The sequence below is a fragment of the Rutilus rutilus genome (genome assembly GCF_951802725.1).
Source record: "Rutilus rutilus genome assembly, chromosome: 16".
Lineage (NCBI taxonomy): Eukaryota > Metazoa > Chordata > Actinopteri > Cypriniformes > Leuciscidae > Rutilus > Rutilus rutilus.
In genome coordinates, this window is record NC_140224.1 from 27892751 (window position 1) to 27916580 (window position 23830).

The following is a 23830-nucleotide window of genomic DNA, read 5'->3' on the forward strand; positions in this document are numbered from 1 at the left end:
ATATATATATATATATATATATATACACACACTATATATATACACACAATATATATATATATATATATATATATATATACACAATATATATACACACAATATATATACACACAATATATACATATATATATATATATATATATACACAATATATATACACACAATATATATACAATATATATACACAATATATATACAATATATATACACACAATATATATACAATATATATACACAATATATATACAATATATATATACACACATATATACAATATATATATACACACATATATATACATATATATATATATACATATATATATATATATATATATACATATATATATATATATATATACATATATATATATACATATACATATATATATATATATATATATATATATATATATATATATATATATATATATATATATATATATATATATATATATATACACACACACAATATATATATATACACTATATATATATATATATATATATATATATATATATATATATATATATATATATATATACACACATACATATACATATATATAAAGTATGTAAGATATGCTTTTATTAATATGATATTCTAATATTGATAATTAGAACCCTAACTTCAATGTGCATTATTATTTCTGCTATTTTTTCACTGCGTGTCTTTAGTAAATCCTGACAATAGTTTTTTAACGACAAAAGAGGGTTTGCGCTGGCGCACGCTGTTAGTCAATCTGACACGTTTTTATGGATATCTGTTTGCGTTATTTATCATGTTTATGTACAGTGGATATAAAAAGTCTACACACCCCTGTTTAAATGCCAGGTTCACCCTTACACTAATACTTTGTTGAAGCACCTTTTGATTTTATTACAGCACTCAGTCTTTTTGGGTAGGAGTCTATTAGCATGGCACATCTTGACGTGGCAATATTTGCCCACTCTTCTTTGCAAAAGCGCTCCAACTCAGTGCACAGCCCTCTTCAGATCACACCACAGATGTTCAATTGGTTTCAGGTTTGGCTGGGCCATTCCAAAACGTTAATCTTCTTCTGGTGAAGCCATGCTTTTGTGGATTTGGATGTGTGCTTTGGGTTGTTGTCGTGCTGAAAGGTGAACTTCCTCTTCAGCTTTCTAATGGTTATTCTGAAGGTTTTGTGCCAAAATTGCCTGGTATTTGGAACTGTTCATAATTCCCTCCACCCTGACTAATGCCCTGGTTCCAGCTAAAGAAAAACAGCCCCAAAGCATGATGCTGCCACCACCATGCTTCACTGTGGGTATGGTGTTCTTTGGGTGATGTGCAGTGTTGTTTTTGTGTCAAACATACCTTTTGGAATTGTGGCCAAAAAGTTCACCCTTGGTTTCATCAGACCATAATACATTTTCCCACATGCTTTTGGGGGACTTGATGTTTGTTTTTGCAAACTTCAGCCGGGCTTGGATGTTTTTCTTCGTAAGAAAAGGCTTCCGTCTTGCCACCTATACCCCATAGCCCATTCATATGAAGAATACGGGAGATTGTGGTCACATGTATAGCACACAGCCAGTACTTGCCAGAAATTCCTGCAGTTCCTTTAATGTTGCTGTAGGCCTCTTGGAAGCCTCCTTGAACAGTTTTCTTCTCTTTTCATCAATTTTGGAGGGACGTCTAGTTCTTGGTAATGTCTCTGTTGTGCCATGTTTTCTCCACTTGATGATGACTGTCTTCATTGTGTTCCATGGTATATCTAATGCTTTGGAAATTCTTTTGTACCCTTCTCCTGACTGATATCTTTCAACAATGAGATCCCCTCTGATGCTTTGGAAGCTCTCTGCAGACCATGGCTTTTGCTCTGAGATGCATAAGAAAATGTCCGAAAAATCCTACTAGAACAGCTGAACTTTATTTGTGATTAATCAGAGTCACTTGATTCCAGGTGTGTAATGACTTCTGTTTAACATGAGTTTGAATGTGATTGGTTAATTCGGGCCACATCCCCAGTTATAAGAGGGTGTGCACACTTATGCAACCAGGTCATTGTAAGGTTTTTATTTTTAATTCCCCCCTCCAATTGAATTGTTCACATTATACTGTAGGTCAAAAAAAAAACAAAGAAGTTCTGATATGATTTATCATTGTCTCATTGTAGACTTTTTATATCCACTGTATATCGTTTTTAATTTTTTATGTGGACAAATCTAATTTGTTTCTTATTTTTCTTTTCAGTTTTACATAGACTCCACAGTGCTTGTCATTCAGTGTCCCCGCGTCAGAAATCATGCAGTCAGACTCCCGTCCCCTCGTTCTACATCACAGTCTGGCTTCAAGTTTTGAGCCTTCCTGCCTCGGGAGAGACAGAATCATCATCAGCTGTGACAGCGCAGAGAGAGGTGAGGCAAACCATGTGACTGTGGAGTATCAGGACAGATTAGTGGATAGGTAGGAGTTTGTCTGTTACTGTCTGGGTAGATTGCTGTCTCTCGGTCATCGAGACTGACCTGATTTGAACCACCGTTCTCCCCAACCCGTTGATATCGTAGATTTTTACAACACATCATCAGTTGCTCGTGGATCTGCAATGGCACTGCTTCCAGTGGAGGCAGAACACTTTGACGGGCTTTCACTCCTCTACTGGTAGGCAATGCTATTATCTGCTTGTTTCTGTGACTTGAGATTAAGCAAATACTAATGCTTTTAAAGCTTGTTTGTTTTCTGTTGTAGCCTCATTTGCTGTTCTTGTGTAGTTACCCTCATGTTTCTGCTTGTTCGTCTGTTTAAAACATAGGCATGGATATTACATTTGCATTGGAACATTACAGCATATCCTAATATTCTGTTTACTAATTTGTGCTGCTCTAATAATGCATATAAAATAGCTTTCAATGCTGACAGCAATTACTGAACATACAGTAAGAACATTTAAAGTTCATCATTATGGTGATGAACCAGCAGGAAGTGGAAATGTTAGAGCAAGACAGATAGGATGCACTCTGTCTGCGTGCTTTCGCTGTAGTCACTTGAGTGCGTATCCTTACATGGCTTGAGCAGGGTAAAACAGATTAGGTAGAATTAAGTGATCAGTTTAATGCTGGATCTTTTGTAACACAGTCGCACGCACTACATCTGAGCTCTGTTTGTTCAGGGTGACTCGTTAAAGACAAATCCTTTTATTTCCCATTATGCTTTAAAATTGTTGATTTGAAGTTTGTGTGGGACAAAAGCATGCATAACCATTTTGATACAGATTTGATGGAAGTAAACACGCCGTATCAGCCTGTTGCAGTAAAGGACAGAGCATCATTACATTGAACTTAATTCTAATTCTCTTTGTTGCTCTTAATGTGATCGCGATTAAAGTGCACTGTTTACAGTGCAGCAACGGAGATAACGAAGAAAACTAATTGCGGGGATAGGAATCAGGTTAAATACATCACTAGTAGGAAGCACAAGAGTTTGTCCTTGTCATCCTGCTCCGTCCTGGCTGACCGGCACATGAACTCAACAAACAAAAACAGCACTTTAGTCTGAGATTACAAATCCTGGAGTTGAACCATCATCTTAGTCTTTAGCTAATACATATGTTTGTTGCCATTTAGCACTGTATAAAAAAAGGAGTGCTGAAAAATGACTTCTTTTTTTTTACACCAATACATCATAACTTGTATATTATGCTGCCATATATAATGCAAAACATAAAAACTAATATTAGGTTAACCTACATTTTAATATCTCAGAAACATACTTTTCCTGATCTGATTGATTATACTTGTCAACTCGATAATACGCCTCTTCACATTACATTTGTGCTCTCAGTTACCCCAGGTATTAATAAACGCAATGCATTTTCACATGCTTAGATGTACAAGTATTCCAGATGCTTCCTTCGATTTGTTTTATTTTTCTGAAGTGTGTTTTTGCAGGGGTTTTATTGACCTCAAACAAACCCAACATTAATACTGAACACCAATCGCCTTTTCAAAAGAGCGCATTTCTTAGTCAAACAGAAGGATAAAGCTGCAGCAATATCTGTCAAACTGCAAACTATAGGTCAGTTTTGAAAGTACTATTCATATATTGTACACATGCAACGTTGTAAAGTATGTACAGAAAGGGTTAAAAAGAAAATATGTAATGATATTTGTTTTATAAAAAGAAACACATTGTTCCGAGCTTTATTAACATCTCACTCAATGTCCTAGTTAAAGTCAAAATATTGTATTCTGTTGCTTTGTCTGTTATGGGGATTAAATGCAATAGAGATCAGACCGCAGTTTACCGGATTGGATACATACCCTCTTTCTATAAGGATTTATCATTTGGCGCTTTTATTGTTTACCTACAGTACATGCTTTAGTGATTTTAATATAAGCCCAAGCACAATAACCTACTTCCTGTATAAGCATTTCTTTTTTTATTTTGGCTGATAATGTTATTACTTCAACCACTGTTCTATTTACTGTAATCAAAAACATTATATTATATACATTATATATTCTTAGAAAAATATATAGAACCCTAGGCTTTTGACTAAATTGAAGTACCAAAAGGGGTACTATGTAAGGAGTGACTGCATAATACTTTCATGTTTAAAGGGTTATTTGATTTATTCCCTAGTGATAAAGTATGTTTAATTCCTAAAATTTGACTACAGTTAAAAGTGAATTAAAACTAAATATTAATTAAAACTAAATCCATTAAATGATACCATGATGGGAACTGCTAAAAGGTTCTACATATGAAATGTCTGAAAGAACCCTTTAAGGTTCTATATAGAACCTTTTCTTCTAAGAGTGTAAACTCACTTTGAAATCATACATTCCGATATTTCTATATTCTGAGTGATATAACCCTCTAAAGCATGTGTCCATTACAGTACAGATGTTTAAAAATCCATTTTAACCATTCAGGTGTTTGTTACATCCACATTGGTATTTCCTTTATTCTTTCTTTATTCCTTTGTACTGTATGAATGTCCTTTTTTTTTCCTGGAATATTTACCATGATCTTCTGCTGTAATGGACAGATTTGTAACTCTCTCAATATGCAGCATTTTGGCGGGAAAAGATTGGGAATGATTATATTCTTTTCTTTGGGATTTAATAATTCATGCATCAGAGGGTCGACCGCATTATAACCATCCATTCGATAATCTGTATCTTTAAAAACAGTCTGCAACAAAATCTTTTTTTTCTTTCAGGACAATAATGGGGCCCCAGGGCATCAACCGTGCTGTGGAGAGACTAGACTTCACAGACTGTAAAAAAGGACTTGGTGAGAACCACAGCACAATTACACTGCTTCATTTGTCAAGGCATTTGATGCACGATTTCATTTCACCCCCATGTAAAGAATTAATCCAAAAAATCTTGTTCTCGATTTGATAGGCGTGAAGATTATTGGGGGCTACAGGGAACAGAGCGGTGAAGAGTTTGGCATTTTCATTAAACGGGTTTTGCCAGGTGGCGTGGCGGCACAGGACGGTATGTTCTTTCTCCCAAAATCTCCAATGAATGTATTGACTTGGATTCTGGGAATGATGGATGATGTTCCTTTCTGTCTTTCAGGCCGTCTTAGAGCAGGGGACCTCATTTTAGATGTTAACAACATGAATTTAGGAGGTGTTACAAATGAAAAGTAATGTATTGTGTATTGGTTATTGATCTGCAATAAATTATAAGATGACTTAAGTGTATTAAAACGACTAAACTGATGTTTTATTAGGGCAGTGGAGGTTCTTCGCATGGCATCATCTACAAATCACATGTCTTTACTGATAGTACGTGACGACCCTTCCAGGTAAGATGACTTTTAAAGGGGTAATGAACTGCATTTTTAACATTTTCATAATGTTCTCTGAGGTCTACTTATGTTATTAATATTTTTTACATAAAAAAAGACTAATTTAGAAGAAAAAGCACATTTCTATCCTGTTTTTTACCCTCTAAATTAATCCTATAAATGGATGAGTACAGAGGAGTGTCTTGATTTAAATAAAATCTAAAAATAGTCTTAATACACTTAAGTGCATTAAAGTCTTTAGCACTTTATTGAGAATTTTGGCACTTGTTGTAGTGTGATGGAATTTTTCCAGAACAAATGTTTTGCCTTTTTTTTCTATGAGCTCCAAACATGAGTCTAGCTGTTTTAAAATCTTTTAATCAGGGTTATTATCGTTAACTAAAACTAAAACCAAAACGGTAACGCTTTTCAATAAGGTTTCATTTGTTAACATTAGTTATACACTGAGAACTAACATGAACATGAACATTTTTAACTAACATTGCTGAGACCTTTTTGTGTTACCACTTAAACTATTATAAACATTTCTGTTAATTGAAATAAAGATGAAATAAAATATTAATATTAATTGAAAAACTTGAATTAAGTGAAAATTTCAACTTGGCAACAAACTAAAATAAATTTAAGCTAAAGCACTAAATTATTTACTGAAAATAAATGAAACCTAAAGTGGAAATAAATATAAAAATATTTATACAATATATAAATATACAATATACAAAATTACTAATAATTAAATAAAAATTAACATGAAAATGTACTAAATTTTAGACAAAAATTTACATGAAAACAAAAAAATATTAAAAGGTAATTCAAAATATTAATAAAACTAAAATAAAATCTAAAGTAACACTGCTTCTAGACTTGATCTATAGAGTAATTCTGTTCTCGCAACACAAATTTGTTGTTGTTTTGGCACTGTCTGCTTAGCCAGAGGTCTCGGTTTTGGGCAGTTGTCAAGTTCTTTCTGTCTGTATTAGTTTAACTCGAGCTGGCATTTTGCTGGTCTCAGTGACTTCCTGATGAGCACTTTTGTTCTCCCGACAGAACAGCTGTTGACGTATTTGGGCCGCAAGTCTGTCATATGTGTCCTGAGTTAAACCAGCTGGGGTCAGGTTTAAAGCTGGAACGGTGTTAAAGGATTACCCTCATAAATAATGGACAATCAATCACCTTAAACAAACTGCTTCAGTACAGAGCACAGATTTTGGGAACATAATGTCAAGAATTTAAAGATTACTGCTTAGATCACATTTCAGGTTTGGAAAAAGTCCGGCTTTTAAATTTGATACCAATTTATCTGTGATTACGTCCGTAATCTAATTAAGTGCTTCTAAGCTTCTTTGTGGACTAATGAGGAAGTTTCATTTAATGGGAGGTGTCGAATAACTAGGGACTGTCTTGCAAAATGTAGTTTGACGGTTTAATAGGGGTGTATTTTAAAAACTAAGAAGAATAATATCATTCAGCATTCTCCTTTAGAACAGAACAAGTACATTCATAATTATGTAATGCATGATTTTGCAGAAAGGAAAGCCCTCATAATGTTTACTCTCTGAACACCATAGAGACAGAAACAATTAAGTAAGAGTGTTAGTCTGTACAAAAGCCCTCCTATTATGAACCACTGGAAAATTATGGCTCCAGGAAAGGTGAATGTATATATGATCTTGCATGTTCCTTTATATGTTTATCATTAGGAGGGAATTTGCTGAACTAATGGAAAAATATGGCTCGAGCTATAGTACCAGTTCTGGATCAGACATCTCTGTTTCCACAGGTATTTTCCATTACGTCTATCACTGCGCTGCATTTCAGGAGTGAATGACTAATGTCTGATTTTGAGAGAATATTGAAATGATGGGACAAAAACAGCCTACAGTGTTGCCAACTTAAAAGCTTTAGTTTAGTTCTTCCATAACATCATTTTTCTACATAAAGAGCCAAGCATGCATCAGAATATACTTGAACCAAAATGTATCAGGATCAGTAAGATTTTTTAAAAGAAATAAATACTTTTATTCAGCAATTATGCATTCAATTAATCACATGTGACAGTAAGGACATTCTTTTAAAATTTCAAATAAATGCTGTTCTTTTGAACTTTCTTTTCATCAGAGTGTCCTAAAAAGTGTTTAATGGTTTCCACAAAAATAGTGAGCAGCACAACTGTTATAATAATAAGAAATGTTACTTGAGCTCCACAATAAGACTGGAGTAATGGCTGCTGAAAATTCAGCGTTGACATCACAGGAATAAGTTACATTTTAAAATATATTAAAATACTACGGAAGCCCTGAAGCATTCTAGCATTTCGAGATTAAATTCGAAATATTTAGAGAATGAAGTCGTAACGTTTTTAGATTAGCACCTGTAGAATTTCCTTTTGTTGAAAGCCCAGATAAAAGTTAAAAGCTACTATTTTGTTTAGATCCATGTCCGAGGCAGCACACACACACACACACACGCAAAAACTTCTACGGAAGACTTCTCGTAATTTTGACTTTATTCTCAAAATATTACGACTTTATTCTCGTAATGATTCGACTTTAATCTCGAAGTGTTTTGCCTTTAACCACGAAATTTTTCGACTTTTAATCTCGAAATATTTTGACTTTAATCTCGAAATGCTAGAATTGAAGCGGTTCAGGGCTTTCGTAAAATACAGATCAGTTATATTAAATTCTAATAACATTTGGTAATAATACAGTTATTTTTGATCAAATAAATGCAGCATTGGTGAGCGTAGGAGACTTCTTTTTAAAACATTTAAAAAATCTTTCCGACCCCAAACTTTTGAACATTAGTGTAAATAAATAGGTAAAAAAAATGTGTAGGTTGTTCTTATTCTAAGTGTACTGTGGTATTTCTATTGTAGCATTCATTCGTGTTATTTTTAAGTGAAAGAGTAGCAGAAGTTTAGATTGAGAGTATTACAAATCAAATCTCTTGTTTTCAGGAAAGATGACCGACACTGCCTCCTCCTCCTCATCTTCCAGGTCAACCAGTCCGCTGCTTCTGAGCCCTAAAGACCCAAACCCAGTATACACCACTGCCTGCATTACCTCCCCACCTCCACAAGTCTGCACGTAAGAACCAAAAGACACACTGTAGATCTAATTCAGATTTTATCCGGTGCTTTAGTATGAAAAACTAGTACTATCAAAATGAATGACAGAACCCAGCAGGTTTCTCACACTAATGCAATTAATAGTGTCCTGATTGAAGAGTTTAAGCCTGAAAACACCGGACCTAGCCCGAGTGAGAGTGAAATCCCACAACAGATTAATTTATGGTTATTGAAAAAAATAAAAAATAATCACCTCAGGATTCATTGTTTCTGCTGTTGATCCTAGCCCTTATCTTAACCTCTCTTCCCCCAGAAACTGCATGATTCAGTTGATATGTGTTGCCAAAGGGACAGGATTAGGCTTGGTCATCAGGGGCGGAGCTAACCGTGCAGAGGGGCCAATGGTGTTCGTTCAGGAAATAATGCAAGGGGGCGACTGCCAAAAAGTATGTTTATGTATTATTTTTGTTAATTTGTAAAATTGCAACAACAAAAAAACATGTAGGGTCCTATTTTTTAGTTTGAGAAGACAAACTGGTTAATGACCAAACAAACAAACAAATTGTTTTTCTTTTTTACATAATTAGCTTGTGAAACACTGTAGTAGTTTGTGAATGAAGTGAAGTAAATTGAGGTGAGGTGAAGTGAGATAAATGTGGAGTTAAGTGAGTAAATTACATGACTGTTCAAAAGTTTGGGGTCAGTATGTTTTAAAAAAATAGATGAATACTTTATTTAGCAAAGATGCATTAAATGAATCAAAAGTGACAGTAAAAATGTTACAAACAATTCTATTAAAAATTAATTGTTCTATTTAACTTTCTGTTTATCAAACAATGCTGAAAAAACACAGTTTCCACAAAAATATTGAGCAGCACAACTGTTTTCTACTTTGATAATAATAAGAAATGTTTCATGAGCACAAATCAGCATATTAGAATGATTTCTGAAGGATCATGTGACACTGAAGACTGGAGTATTGATGCTGAAACTTCAGAGTTGCCATCACAGCAATAAATTATATTTCAAATTGTAATAATATTTTACAATATTACTGTTTTTCTGTATTTTACGGTATCACACATATGCAGCTTTAGTGAGCATCTAGACTTCTTTCAAAAACAAAACTTTTAAATAGTAATGTAAGGTAATGTAAGTAAAATGTTTTTCTCTTTGTGACTCTAGGATGGGAGACTAAAGCCCGGGGACCAGCTCATATCCATCAATAAGGAGTCTCTCGTTGGAGTAACACATGAAGAAGCCAAAATCCTACTCACTCGAACAAAACTCAGGTTAAAACTCAGACATATGTCTATATAAACACAACCTTTCAAGACAACCTTCCCTGAATGACCACATAGGGAAAATATGCATAGAGAGTTTGCTTCTGTCCAAGACAAATGCTGAAAGACTGAAAGGTCATGTGTTTGCACGTCATTGTTTGACCCTACAGACCAGACCCTACAGTAGAGATAGCGTTTATCAGACGAAGGTCTTCTTCTGGCTCCAGCAGTGGACCCCACAGCCCCATCTCCATTCAACCTCCCTCCAGTACAACTCCCCAACTCAGGCCCACTGGAGTTCTCATTCCCAAGATAGCCAACACCCCCAACTCTGGAAGTGAGACGTTGCCTTCTGTAGAACTTTCTAAGGTAAGACATAAGACTGTGGCTGATTCCAGTCTGGTAATAGAGATTCAGTAATGCAGTAAATGTTCTTCGGCACTGCTTGAGATAATGCTTTCTTAAAGGCTTCAATTTGTGTCTTTCCTTACAGGTACGACCAGCAATAGGAAAGCCTAATCTCACCCCCGTGTCCTCACTTGAGAGTGCCTGCACCACAGTGGCCAACTCTGGTACTGGTACCCTGTATTCCCCCTATAAGAATCCACTAAGTTTAATACTGAGTTTGTGTCATAAAGTAGGTTATTACAGAATATTATCCAAAGGAACACAAAAAGTACAGTAAGGATCATACAATGAAAAACATGGAGGCATTAAAATACATTAGTTTTGAAACTATATATGCATATGCTGTTCTATATGCATTCTCATAAAACGCATTTCACTCCAAAATCAAAAGAAATAAGTTAACAAAAAATACAGCATAAATTAAAATGCTACAATGATATATAAATACTTGGTACCGTTTTAGTTTAGTGTCCAATTCTCACTATTAACTAGTTGTTTATTATCATGCATATTACTAGGACATTGGCTGTTTATTAGTACTTATACAGTATAGCACATATTAATGCCTTATTCTGCATGGCCATATTCTACATCCCTTAATCCTACCCAATACCTAAACTTAACAACTACCTTACTAACTATTAATAAGCAGTAATTAGGAGTTTTTTGAGGCAAAAGTCATAGTCAACAGTTAGTTGACCCTAAACTAAAGTGACCAAATACTTTACTCCTGAAATACTTACATTTGTCAATTAAACAACGCGTGTATGCGTCAGAAAAAACAACATACTTTAAACAAATACAAGATGGTAAGTGCTTTACTATAACTAAATTTAATTTCAAAATTAAAACCACTTTTCTGTGGTAACAGTATGCCACAAATGTTGCTATCTTAACTTGTATTGCACCCAGAACTAACCATAGGCACTCCTATTGTTTCTCACAGATGGTGTAGGGCTATCTGTGCAGCCTTTCACATTCTGATGCATTGTGAATGGAATTTTACTTGTGAACAATCTGAAACTCATAGATAAGGAACATTCTGTCATAACCTGGATTAGACTACCGGTTCAGCAGACGTTTAGACAGCCATGTGCCGATGAGATGCTGTGTTTGTAACTCAAAATAATCCAGCTGGCATGGTTCTGAAAATGGATATAAGCATCAGCATGACATAACTCCAGGTGAAATCGAGGATACCGGGGTCTGTTCAGGACAGGGTTTCATTTCATTGACGAGAACCTTCGATAAAGCTCCTCTCAGCTGTGATTTAAAGCAGATTTAACCAGCTGTACTGAACAACAAACATGAAATATGAAATAAAGAACATTACTGTGACTTTTTTTTGAGAGTATATAATATCTAATTGGGAATACCTTATAAGGATCATAGTAAGAACAGCGTGTACATATTCTATGGAGCCCCTAAAAGGACATGGTGAAGAAAAACAATATGAGATAGGAGGAATAATTATTTTGCGTTCTCTTTCAAATGTTTTGCGTTCCCACCGAGAAACTTTGCGTTCACTCGCAAAGAACACAAAAGTTTTGTGAGCGAACGAATACGTTTTTGCGAGGGAACACAAAGGTTTTGGGAGTGAATGCAAAGTTTCTCAGGGGAACGCAAAACCATTGATTTAATTTTTTTTTTCACCACCATGTCCCCTCTCCATAATATTCAAGTCTCAGGTAATGAAAATGAGTCACTTCACATTGCATAAAAACTTAATTAAGACCCCCTTTTATGCCACATTTGTGAAGGCAACTGTCTAATATTATTCTAAAAGGGCTTTGAATTTCCAAGAAATCATTGTCAGGAAATAAATCCCCCTCCAAAAAAGATAAATAAATAAGCGGATAATGAATGAGTGAACAATAAATGATGAGATAGTGAGTTCACGGTCAGAGCACACACCTATGAGTTCAGTTACACTTTGCAGTTATTCATCGTAAGAGGATTTGACAAGGTTGGCACTATTTTGAGCAAAGCATTGTGCTTTCTCTCCAGTCCACAGGTCTGGTTGGGGTTGGGTTTATGGAGGAAAAAAAACAGCCTGTTCAAACAATATTAATTCCTGTTGTACACAAAGCATTTATACAAGCCATCATAAGGGATCAAATATAATGGTGTAATATTTGAATGAGATTTTAAATTGTTAACCCGAAGTGCCCGGACGGAGTAACACTTATACTACTGTTCAAATATTTGTAAGACTGTAAGATTTTTACATGTTTTACAAAGAAGTCTGTTATGCTCACCAAGGCTGCATTTATTTGATAAAAAATATAGTAAAAACTTTACTGTCTTTAGTCTTCAATGCATACTTGCTGAATAGAAGTATTAATGAAATTTTAAAAAAAATTTAAACTCACTGACCTTTTGAATGGTAGCGTAAGAGTGTATAAATGTCATTGCATTAGATCCAAAATATCATAGCAAATGCCTTCTGCAAACAAATGATTAATTATGAACATGTTGCACTAATATCTGACAGATAGAATATGAATATATATAACAATACATATTTTTGTAAAATGTTTTACTTGAAAAGTGTGAACTATTTTTTTTTTTTATATTTAAAATAAACACCACTGGGTTTGATATTTTGTTATATAATGCAGAGACACTTTTTTGCACAAATACTTTACTGGGCCCCGACTGTGAGCAATCTACTCGGATAGATTATACTCCCATTGAGTTATGTAAGAGTCTTACTAAAATATGTGACGTGCTTCACAAAAATTACAAACAGCTGTTTTGCAAAAGAGCTTTTTTTTGTGCCGTTTAACTTATTTGGATTCTCTTTCTATTTGCCCAGATGCAACCGCTGCCTGTAATTCCAGCAATACCTGCAGACCCTCAAAACCTCCATCCTCAGTTCCCAGCTTCGAACTCAAGCCCGAGAAAATAGAGCAGGTATGCATAAGCATATCCTTTCAATTAGAGAATGACGGTATCTGTCAAAGTACCGAATTACAGACACATCTCGTGTTTACGGCAAGGTCAAACGCTGGTCATCCCCCCCGGCGGGCTTTAATGATTAGTTACCCATCAGTCTCAGCACTGTATTGATCTTTTTTGGTTTTACTATCATGTGTGGAGGGAGTTAATCCCACTGTTGAACAATATGTGCAGTTAGCATGCGATCCCATATCCACTTCTACTGTTGTATGATGGGAAAATCAATAGAGACTGTGCCACAGTCTGTAGATCTGTTGATATAGAAAACAGTCTAAAGCATGGACAATTTTTAGAAAGATTTCTACTCCAGAAGGTTGTTTTACAGTAATATGTAATATATATATACTACATATATATGTATACTATACTAACTGTGTAAAAATAATCATTTTTATTTATAATATTTATTTAGTGGATGAATTTATCAAAATAAAATGTAATTTAAATGGCAATATATTATTAATATTTATATTATATTTTATACAAAGACATTGAGGCGTGTGTGTGTGTGTGAGAGAGAGAGAGAGAGAGAGAGAGAGAGTGAGAGAGAAAAGCAGTGAGCACGTTATGCTGGTGTAACTAAAAGGGCGGTTGTTCTGTCCACAGACACTGGAGGCACTGGGATTGAAGCCTAATGACTCTCAGGTCCTGACTCTGAGAGAAAGACTGCGTTTGAACCCAGGAGGGACAGTGGCTTATGGCGGTGAGAATCATTTCTGTCAGTCCTCATTATGTTGTAGTGGTTTATGTACTGGTGGCTTTTTACCTCTCCTTACATGTGTGCAGTACATTATTCCAGGTTTGTTTAAAAAATAAACCTCTAAACTTTTTTTTTACATTTTGTGTGACTGAACATATTTTCATAAGACATTTTTCTCCTGTAAGATTTTGAGAGAGTGTCAAAGGAACTCTTTAAACTACCGTCCAAGTCTGACTTGGAACAGGAAGTAGTGAGATTGACATCAGATGATCTCAGTGAGTCTCCATCAAACCCTACAGTAAGTGCAAATGATTTTAATTATTGCAGCAGAAACACACATACTAAATGTGCATTGATAAATTATAATTTTATATATATAATATTATAATATATATAAAATTATTCATTATATTTTTTATTATTTGTCAATGTTTTTAAAATTATAATTTATATATTATTTATATAGAATATTACTTTTATATATGATATATTATGTTTTTTTTTATTTTTTATGGAGCCCTGCATATGACATGCGGACAAAAAAGATTATACTGTATATATATATATCATGGTCAAATGATTACATGTGGCCACGATTTAGTAAAACGAGTGAACAATTGATTATATCGTGCTGATGTATTAGTGAGTCATGGGAACAAATTTGTTAATTCGTGGCCACGATATACATATTTTTCCCGCATGTCTTGCGGGGCTCTGTATTTTATATATATTTTATATATATATATATATAATTTCATTAGCCATCGTTATCGGACTCTGATGATCTGGATGAGATGGAGAGAATAAGAAAAGACCACATTGAGGCCTTGAGAGAGCTCAAGAGAATACAGGTACCACTATGACAACAGTTTTAAACACTGTCACATGCTGGAACGTGTGACATTCATTCATGTGTTATTGAGCGAGGCTCTCATTAATCCTATTTGCGAGAATGTGTGAGCTAACTCTAATGCTGACTCATGCGAAGATCTCTGTTCTAACAGGATAAGCTTGCAGAATCCGAGAGCCTTAATCATAAGATGCAGCAAGAACTGACAAAAGTTAAACAGGTACGCAACTCATTCTTAGGCCTGTTTCGCACCGTAAGCAATGTAAATGGCATACATTCATATTAGCAGGTTACCGTATTCACACTGCAACACAATGCAAAAGCTTAGCTACAAGAAGAGTTTGCAACCTATTTATCAGGACTTTATTAGGCAACAAAATAATTGAGCAAATAATTTGTTGAAGTAAGTTCTACATGCAACGACAGGCTCAAACAGCACTTTATAATATAACTAAATCTAGACAAATTAAGCAGATTTTGCTGTTAAACAAGTGTGAAGCAGGCCTTTTACCTTAAGTTTCCATACATCTTATTTTGTTTAGTTTTTTTGACATTGTTACCGTACTGTGTTAGATGTGCCACAGGGGGGAGCTCTGGGCACATGTACCATTAGACCCTTAAAGGTGAGATTCAGGTGCTCTGTACATGAATGGTAAATGCTGAAAATGCATTATTTTCTTAGAAGCCCTGTACAAAAAAAAAAAAAAACCGAAATCTATGAGCAATATCCAAAAATCTATTTTCGGTGCGTTGTGCTCACTATGGAAGCTTGAAACACCCACATTAGAACATTATGTGGGAGATGAAGTATGTAGGGCATTGAGGGATGGCAGTCGGTGTTTGGAAATAGTTATTTTCTATGAGTTATAAAGAACAGGCTCCCACTAGCCCTTTGGGTTCTATCTCAGAGCCTCAGAAGTGTCTGTTACATAAAGCCAAATCCAAAGGGCTTCAGGATTCTATGCCAGATTAATTTGACTTGGTTTTATTAGACCGTTAATAAGATGGCAGTACGTTCTGATCCTTCTCCTGCGTTTCAATTAAACAAATTTGTGTTGGCACAATTACATTAGATTATGCTTAATGTTAGGGGTTTGTTTAAATTAATAAACGTAAGTTTTGTTTGTATGTGCTACAGGCGTGAATGATACATCGAATCATGTGACTTGTTGAGAAGAGGCGTGCTATAAACTTTCTGAGCAACCGATTTTCATCTTGAATACTGTTCATTACTGTTTTGAATTACTGAGTTTGGAATCTGTAAGACTTTTCTTTTTAAAGAAATTAATTCTTTTATTCAGCAAAGACACATTAATTTAATCAAAAGTGACAGTAAAGATATGAATGTTACAAAAGATTTCTATTTCAAATAAATGCTGTTCTTTTGAGGTTTCTTTTCAATCCTGCTTTTAACATTCAGTCCTGTTTTCAACATTGATAATAATAAGAAATGATTCTTGAGCACCAAATCAGCATATTAGAATGATTTCTGAAGGATCATGTGACACTGAAGACTGGAGAAATGGCTGCTAAAAATAAATTACATTTTAAAATATATTTTGAAAAATGAAATTGTAATGATATCACGTTTTTACTGTATTTTTGATTATACAGCCTTGGTGTGGAGAAGAAACTTAAAACTTACTGACCCCCAACTTTTGATTCGTAGTGTACAATAAAATGGGGAACAAATATCCCACAGACTTGCATTGAAAGAGACTCTGGAGTCATATCTATAGACCAGAATATCATAGAGACTTGTTGGTGGGCTCTTTTTGACTTTGTACCATTAAAGGTACAATCTGTAATTTTTTCGCCGCCAGAGGTCGCATTTTCAAAACAATAACAAAGACGAAGCTTGATGACGCTATGAAGGAGAGTGGAACGATGGGAGATGTCGTTTTCACCATGCAGAGATGTGTGGATAATAATTATATATCAGCTAATAAATTAGTTTTTGTATTACCTGAAAGTTTGATCACACTATTTTATGTAATCGTAATGAATTAGCTGCAAGGAACGTGAAATGTGATGCTATATTAGCCTGTTACTGATATGTGACCAAATTGTCAAATGATTTGGTGGGTTAATGCTGCGCAGTTTTATACGTTTAAAACAACCGTACTAAAAGTACATTTGAACAAACCCACAGTATTTGCAAGTAATGGCTAAATATTTTTGTGCAACACATACTGTATTTAATTTCACTGCCACAGACTTGGTCACCAGACTTGATAAATAGTGTTACTTAAGTACAAACAAAGTGCATTATAACTGTATGTGTACAATAAATAATATATATTTGCTTACTTGTCTATTAAAACACATGCGATAGCCTATCAAGTCGGCTCGCCAATATTGATCCTTGTTTTAATTTTCTTACGCCTCAGTTGATTACGGTTTAAATTTTTTATTTTCTGTACTCGCAATCAATAATCGTGAACCATGATTGAACGACACAACAGCGGCGTGCGAGATACTATATCATAGATATATAAATACATAGATCCTCATTGGTGGCCTACGTTATTGAAATGGCCACTAATGAGAGATCTATGTATTTATATCTATGGTTTCTACAAGCAGAAACTGCGAATATTATGTTATTGATAGGCGACAATGACAAGGGACGAGCCATTATTTAAAACTGGAATTTCTCTTGATTTACAAATCCTTGGGAACTTTTGGGATAATGTAAGAACACAACTGCATGACATATATCCCACTGTGAAAGTGCGTTTTTTTTTAATTTATTTTTTACATATTGTACCTTAAAGCAACCACATAGCAACATGTTAAAACACCTAGAACATGTTAGAACACTTTCACATTGTGTCGGCAAGTTTTGGGCTGGAGGCACTCCTCACATTTTCATAGAAAATGTAAAAACTAGTTTATATGTATGGTATATGGTGTTTGTTAAACTATTAATGCCCTCGTATCGACCCGGCTGCTGGTGGTATCGTTTCTCTCGCAAAACCATTCAACCGCAATTTCACTTGCGGTTGACCTTAAGAGATGATCTAAATAAAGAGGAAAATGCAGTTATATCTTTATCAAAGAGACGCTGAATGTTTGGTCAGCTGTTCGAGGCCCTGTGGCGTTTCAATTGGCGTCAGGGTCAATGCAACTTCTGTCTCCCCTTCCCAGAGTGCTTTGCTCCAGTCTGCGGAGTCGCAGCTGCACCCTCTTGGAGCACTACAGAGGGCTCAGTTCGTATCCAGTTCATCATGTTGGAGCGCTAATAGATGTAGTACGTTCCCCGTGGTGTGAAACCAAAGCTTTTTAAAGCCCTGCGTGTTTCTGTAAAACTTCGCTCTGTAGTGCTGAATCCTTTCTGCTCTCTTCACCTCCACCCACACTTTACCTTCTATATCTGCCATTAGAGCAACAGGTAGGCTGATAGGCTTTTCAGCATTGAAGCTGTGGGCTTTTAAGCCTCCTCTCTTGCAAGAAATGTGCAGGCAACATCACCATCCACGCAGTGCACACCCGGCTACATTACAGTAAAACGCGTGCGGGGGCAGCAGTGACCGGTGTGAGGTGTGACTTGTGACTGGTCCATGTGACCCTTAAGATGAGAACTCTCCATTTAAATCTTATCTTTGCATTGTGCTCTGGGGTTATGGATACGATAGAGAGTTTGTTTTGGTCTTTGAAGAGCCCTGCACTGCAAAAAAAAAAAAAAAAAAAAACTATGACCAGGGAGTCAGCTATTTTAAGGGTCTCAATTGGAAAATCCTACCAGTGCACTGACATATTCGCTCCATTAAAAGTCCCACAATGCACCATTAAAAAAAAGGGAGCATTGATGCTCACCATGTTCCCTTATGGAAGGTCTGAAGCGCAAAACATAAATCACGTGAGCCAACTCACTACACATAATGACACGCAATAGGTGTTTATAAAAAGGGCTGATTCACGACCTTGGAAGCTAGGGAGCGAATCGAGAAGCACCCTATATTTTGTTTTGTTTTCTCATTTTAAGAAAATCGTAACGTTCTTAAAATTTTTTTTTTCAAAATTGCGTACATTATTAACACTTTTGTTCAGAGAATATATATTAAAGGAGAACTCCGGTCAATTTTAACATTTGAGCTCATTTTTTTGTACATTTGGAGTGCTGTCAATACAGAGAACAACGACAAAAATCGGTGTTGCCTACACCGTGTTATCCTCTTTTTAAAATATGCACCCTGTTGACTTCAATGGGGCAATGTTTAAACCTGCTTTTAGCCTCTTAACATCCTTGATGTGTCATTACAAGTGCACAGCCAATGTGAGTGATTCCTTCAGAGTGAACACGAGTGAATCTGACTGCAGTAGATGTGAAAGATATTAATAAAAATGATGTTATTTAAGCCAGCGCAAATACCTGTATTTACATCCTGTTTTCGGTCGAAGTCCAAAGTAGTCGATTGTCGAGTTCACGCGCGTGATCATAGGTAACTAAACCTATGGGCGTGAACTCGGCAATCGACTACTTTGGACTTCGACCGAAATTTACTACACAAATGGTTTTATTCTTGATTTAAGCAAAAATGTAATAAAATGCAGTGATATTATGTTTAAAACGAGAAATTTAAACACACAGATACAAAAGCTGTCAAATAAAAACGGTTCTTTTGAATGTTCTGTGCACTTTCTATTCACTTTTATTTTGAACTTTCAAAGCAGCACAACTGTTTTCAACATTGATAATAATAAGAAATGTTTCTTGAGCTCCAAATCGGCATATCAGAATGATTTTTGAATGATCACCTGACTGCAATGATTGATCATGTGCTGAAAATACAGCTTGCCATCACAGGAATAAATCACATTTTAAGTATTGGAGTTTTTACTTTATTTTTGATCAAATAAATGCAGGCTTGATGAGAATAAGAGACTTCTTTCAAAAACATTACAAACATTTTACTGACTAAATATATACAGTATGTGAATATAATAATTTTGCACTAATGCAACCACTTCCTCTTGAGACTCTAAGGCTTAACATTAGCTTCCGAAGTTCATTGAATTCTTCTTATTTTTTTTCCCCCAGCCACCTCCTCTGTTTTTCACGATTTCCACATTCTTTGAAAGTTACATTAACTGTAACCAATGCACAATCCTTACAATAAACTTCAGATATTCTCCATAACGCATGGACGTTAAATGGACATAAGTGCTCATTTATATGCCTCTCTGCTAGAAAAGAGTCAATGTAAGATCCATCATGTCTATTTAATAAGTCAAGTTCTTCTTTCAGTGAGCAATTATCTGTACCCTTTTCATAAGTTATTCTTGGTGTTTGAAATAAGTTAATAGTGCTCATAATGAGTAAAATGTGTTTTTGAGTCTTACTCTAATAGGTCTGCAATATGAAAGTCACGCATAATTGTGAACCACCACACACTGCGCTCATCTGTAGATCCTCACCATGTGATTTTCACATTTTTTCGTGTCACCTGTTCATTAAGAGTGCTATCATATCCCGCGGCTGACCCGGTTACCTTTCCTTTGTCTGATGACTATTGACTGATGCCGTGCTGACAAGTATCCGATGTTGTTGTGGTTTTCATTAATGTCAAAACACTTTTCGATACCTGTATTATGTAACAGCTTGTTTTACTGGTTCTAGTCTTCCAGTACCTACAGAAACTTGTTTGCACATGTCTTGTTTTTAAGCCTCTTTAAACAAATCCAAATGTTTAAGTTAAAAGAAGCAGAGCTGTGCTTTGTCATGCTGTGGGGAGTCATGGGGGAAGGAGGGGGGGGATGAGACTGTACAGGCATTTCTCTTCAAGTGCAATGAGTTTGCAATGTTAGTGGGGAAGAGCCCCCTGAGCAATGTAGCGTCCTACTGTACGTGCATTCTCAGCAAACCCCACTGTTGCAGGAAGCAAAATCTGCTATGGAGGAGAGCCGATCCCTGCGGACCCGGATCCATCTGGCAGATGCAGCTCAGAAACAGGCCCGAGGAATGGAGATGGACTACGAGGAGGTCATCCACCTCCTGGAGGCTGAGATAGCTGAAATGAAGTCTCAGAAATCTGAGCAACCCGGCCAGGGCAAGGTATTCCACTTTGAGAGTTTTACACTTAGCCTTACCTTCTCATTCACAATCCACATCCCCTGCACAGTCCCACTCCGGGTTTTTCCTCTCTCGTGTACTACATAAAGTAGGTCACTGTTTGATTTGTATTATTCAGTAACAGGGCTGATGTGCTGCGAAGGCTTTAACATGATCTTGCAGGGTGACGTGGGCTGATGAGGCTATTTTTGAAATATCTGGCTAGCAACTTTGCATGTCGCCAGGATAAACTTATATTTGATCACAGCATTTATGCTTTTATTTTATTCATAACATTAATGATTATGTAGGATAACGTTTTTGTTGCAATTGCTTTGCGGAATAATTATTGCACTCTGTGTTATTCTTATTTTAGCACACCCTCCTTCAGGAGTTAAGCTAAAATAAAAGTACTGTATAAAACACTGGATTGACAAAGCAGTTTACCACGTCCAGTGGCACATCTGCCGTTTTAATTGCAAATTTAAATTAGACAGTTTCTGAATCCATGCCATTTTAATGTATAGAAAAAAGTACATTTTGCTGTTAAACATGACAACTCTAATATTCACACAGGATGATCTACAAGATCTGAAAAAAAGGATTTATGTACTTGAATGCCAGCTACGAAAGAGTGAAACTGTAAAGAAGGATTTTGAAACCTCTACGGGTAAACTTCTGCAGTTTGTGGAGGTGATGTATATTCATTTTCAATTAAGTTGAATTCACATCCTCTTTTCCTAACATAAGGTTTTACCATACAAATTGCTCATGTTTAATGGCTCAGGATGTTAAATGAATTATATTAGGATTTGCACTTCATATGTTGATTTGTCAAAGAGCAGCCTCACTCTTGTCCATATTTAGTTTTCTCATTAAACCAGAAAAGCTTAGCCAAAAATGAGTGTCTGGAATGCTCTTCTGATGACCACCATCAACACAGGCATACAGTTTATGAAGTGGGCGAATCTAGTCACACAGGCATAGTGCATTTACTTCATCTTTTCAACATGCTCTTACAAACAACACAGACATTTTTTTGAACTAATGATTCACATTGTAACCCTTTTATTAGGCGCTTATGGAAAAATGTCAGAACATAAAAAGAACATGACATCAGTGTGCAGTACCAGATTCCCATAGCACTCTGTTGGACTGCATAAATCATACGTTTGTCACAGAACACAGAAATAAAAATATCACAGAACTTTTTTTAATTAACCTGTGCTTTACATCTGTCCACTGTGTAAGCATATAATAGTATATATTCCAGAAGTACATAATGCATAAGCACACTGAGTCAACCGCACTGAATTGATGTTGTCATAAAACAAACATAATGACATTTAAAGACAGTAATATGTAATTATGGTTTGAATGTAGCACTGCACTCTTTATGGTTAATGGCACCATAAAGCCATTAACTTGTAACTTCTGTTTACTGTACACTGGACACCACTAGTATGTGAATGTGCTTGTATTTACTGTATGTCACCTGTAAAGTACTGTTTAATAACAATAATAATCATTATTATTGTAACGTATTAGGTCCAAGGAAGACGAAGATAGATTATAATCAAAGTTCAGTTTATTCACCAAAGTAAATAGGATAATCCGACACACAAACAATACCGGATAATCAATGAGATCTCAAGAGGAACTTAAATACACAGGCTAATAATGAACCGAATACAAACAGGTGTGATAGTAATGAATATTATCATGGTAACGGATTAGTAAAGGGAAACATGACTGAAGTGAAATAAACTAAAAGTCTATTGTGGTCCACTAAACACATTGTGACAATTATTACAATAAATAACCATTATTATTATTATTAATAATGAAAAATATTTAACTTTGTGCTAGTAGTAATAATATATATAGTAATAATATAGTAATAATAATAATAATCATATAAAAGTAGTTTTTTATTATTATTAAAAATAAAAATTGCACTGTTAAATCTTTATGCATCATTAAATCATTCAACTATGGACTAATCACCTGCATTTTAAAACCCCTCAGGCTGTCCAAGGCTTCTTGTCTGAAAACCAAAGCGGTCCAAGAGGCTATAGGTAAGATCATTATTCTTGTACTCACGTCAGTCTTTGTAAGGGCAGACCTAATGATGACAGCAATACACTTCGCTAGCAACAGGTGTGTAGAAAAGAATGATTTAATAACAAAGACACTTTTCCTTTAGGGACCTTTACACAGTCATTAAAGTTTGCCTTTGATATTCTAGGAGGCAGTGTATTCACGAGTGTGTAAATGGTAACTTGTGGAGTCTTCTGCCTTCTTTTCTATTATAAGAGAGACTTTGGTGGCACAGACAGACAGGGATAGTTAATGACTAGAGGTCAGTACAACACCTTCCTGTGGCAGTGATGTTGATTTGGTCCAATCAACATGGCCCCCTGCATTTTCTGCCCTTTTCCCCCTAATGATCATCCCCACCGACCGAAGAGGCTGCTGTGCCTACGTCTATTAGGGCTAGAAAATATTACACATGTCCTCATAAATCAAAATGAAGGCTGTCAGCAATTTGCAGCCTAGAGTGTGTATAGGGTTTTTCTTTTTGAGAGAGGGTGCATGATGTTAAATGACTATCAGTTGAGCTTATATGCATCAAGCGAATGAGGGATAAATATTTACATTCCAAATATGTATACATTTGCATGTGTTTTCTCAGGCCCATTTCACACTGGAT

General features: G+C 35.4%; 1 protein-coding gene across 5 annotated transcripts in view; it reads left to right on the forward strand.

Moving 5' to 3' along the window:
* Positions 1–2022: 2022 nt before the first annotated feature.
* The window catches only part of stxbp4 (syntaxin binding protein 4), a 37501-nt gene continuing 15693 nt past the window's right edge, over positions 2023–23830 (forward strand). Inside the window, exons 1-21 of one of the 5 annotated variants that reach the window (XM_084433866.1) lie at positions 2023–2083; positions 2218–2381; positions 2532–2625; positions 5189–5262; positions 5376–5471; positions 5556–5625; positions 5713–5787; positions 7491–7570; positions 8750–8879; positions 9174–9306; positions 10046–10152; positions 10314–10512; positions 10637–10715; positions 13370–13467; positions 14119–14215; positions 14398–14510; positions 14974–15063; positions 15217–15282; positions 20944–21120; positions 21694–21810; positions 23146–23195. In XM_084433866.1, the coding sequence (XP_084289992.1) occupies positions 2270–2381; positions 2532–2625; positions 5189–5262; positions 5376–5471; positions 5556–5625; positions 5713–5787; positions 7491–7570; positions 8750–8879; positions 9174–9306; positions 10046–10152; positions 10314–10512; positions 10637–10715; positions 13370–13467; positions 14119–14215; positions 14398–14510; positions 14974–15063; positions 15217–15282; positions 20944–21120; positions 21694–21810; positions 23146–23195 (2057 nt within the window). In that variant the 5' untranslated portion in view covers positions 2023–2083; positions 2218–2269. Of the gene's footprint in view, positions 2084–2217; positions 2626–5188; positions 5263–5375; positions 5472–5555; positions 5626–5712; positions 5788–7490; positions 7571–8749; positions 8880–9173; positions 9307–10045; positions 10153–10313; positions 10513–10636; positions 10716–13369; positions 13468–14118; positions 14216–14397; positions 14511–14973; positions 15064–15216; positions 15283–20943; positions 21121–21693; positions 21811–23145; positions 23196–23830 lie in introns of those variants that run through there. The other 4 variants (XM_084433865.1, XM_084433867.1, XM_084433869.1 and 1 more) reach the window with 4 other exon arrangements.